This window comes from Galeopterus variegatus, unplaced genomic scaffold (assembly GCF_000696425.1).
Source record: "Galeopterus variegatus unplaced genomic scaffold, G_variegatus-3.0.2 Scaffold2875, whole genome shotgun sequence".
NCBI classification, from domain to species: Eukaryota; Metazoa; Chordata; class Mammalia; order Dermoptera; family Cynocephalidae; genus Galeopterus; species Galeopterus variegatus.
Genome location: NW_007728986.1, coordinates 116,689 through 118,233, shown reverse-complemented (window position 1 = coordinate 118,233; position 1,545 = coordinate 116,689). Strand labels below are relative to the sequence as shown.

The 1,545-nt window shown below is 51.0% G+C and overlaps 1 protein-coding gene across 1 annotated transcript in view; it reads right to left on the bottom strand.

The window, feature by feature from the left end:
• The window catches only part of SFXN5 (sideroflexin 5), a 126,201-nt gene that overhangs the window by 77,945 nt on the left and 46,711 nt on the right, over positions 1–1,545 (bottom strand). Inside the window, exon 6 of the mRNA XM_008583256.1 lies at positions 225–250. Coding sequence (XP_008581478.1) covers positions 225–250 — 26 coding nt within the window. The remainder of the gene's footprint in view (positions 1–224; positions 251–1,545) is intronic.

The following is a 1,545-nucleotide window of genomic DNA, read 5'->3' as shown; positions in this document are numbered from 1 at the left end:
CACCAAGTCAAGGGTTGAGATCCCCTTACCGGTCATCTTTTTAAAAAAAAAAAAAAAAAGAGAGAGAAATAAAAAGAAATGTACACCACTTTATCTAATAATTTCCCTCCAGGAATTTATTTATCCTAAATCAACAACTTAATCAAATATTTATGAACAATGATGTAAAGTTATACATTAAAAACTTTTCTTAGAAAAGAAAATCCTTTCAAGATAACACTTACAATTGGTGTCCCAAAAGGAATGTAACCTGTGAGTAGGAAGAAAACAGAGTCAGGCCTTACAATCCACCCACCTCTCAACTGAAGGACCCGGGAGCCTCCTAGGCTTGGTCTTGTCAACGGCCCTGACAAAGGGGCTCAGGTCAGTTAGGAAGGAGGCGCCTTCAGTTCCTTAGACCTTTTCCTTGCCCAGCCCTCCCCAGGGCAGAGGGGCTCCCCTGTGTCCCAGCCTCCCTCTCTCTGTCCCCATTTAGCCAGGCAGTTTTCACTCCCCTCCAGAACCCAGAGGCCTGTCCCTGCAGGCAGGGCTGCCCACTGCTTGGGGCCCCAGCACTCTACACTCAGCGATCCTCTGACAACTTCCTCCACGAGGCACAAGGCCCCCGCCCACACTCACTGCACAAGACTGGACGTCTTCCAAGGCCCTGGAATGTCTTCCTTCTTCCCTCAGCTTGTCTTTCTAGCACAGGCTCTTATTTCTCTGACATTGTGACCATTTCAGGAAGGGAAATTCCCTACCTACCTGAGGTGTATACCTCTAAGGGCCAGAGCTTTTTAAACCTCTAACACCCTGGTAGATATCCTCAATGGCGCAGTAGAGAGTTGGCCCCCTGGCAAGGCTCCCTCTGCCCCCACCCTCAAATGCTGCCAGTGGACAGCCTCCTGACCCCAACGTCTAACTTGCTGCAGCCAGTCAGCTGGTGGCTGGACAGCAGGGAGCATGCTTATCCCTGAGCATATGTAACTGTGCATGTACATGAGCCATTGCTCTCCTACCCGTTTCTCTCTGGGGAGAGGTCCAAAGTTTGATCGGGGTCTCAGAGGAATACATGAGTCAAAAAGTTCACAAATGACAAGAGAAGCCAGGCTCAGGGTGAGAGCCTGCTATGCCCAGTGCAGGGACCAGAGAGCATCTGGCATCTATGGCCACCACTATAAGATGCCCAGAGCCTTTGCTCCCTTGGAGCTCTGCATGGCAAAGAGAGGGAGTCAGTGGGTACTAACTGCCCCAGTTTACACGTGACTTCATGTGTCCATCCACTCCCTTCTTGCTTATTCTCTCTCTCCCATAAGGTCAGGCTCTCTGGGAGTGAGGACCCTAACTGACCCAGCCAAGCCAGCAGCAGCCCTCCCATCCCAGCCTCATAATTCTGGGGGGGTATGCCACATTGCACTGAGAAATGGCAAGGAGGAGGCATCAACACACTGGCATATGACTCTTGGCAGTGTGACTCTGGGCAAGGCCCATGCCCCTCAGAACCATCAGCAGGATACCCACACCAGCTCCAGCCAGTGTACATGCAAGTGCTTTCTAAGCCCTAGG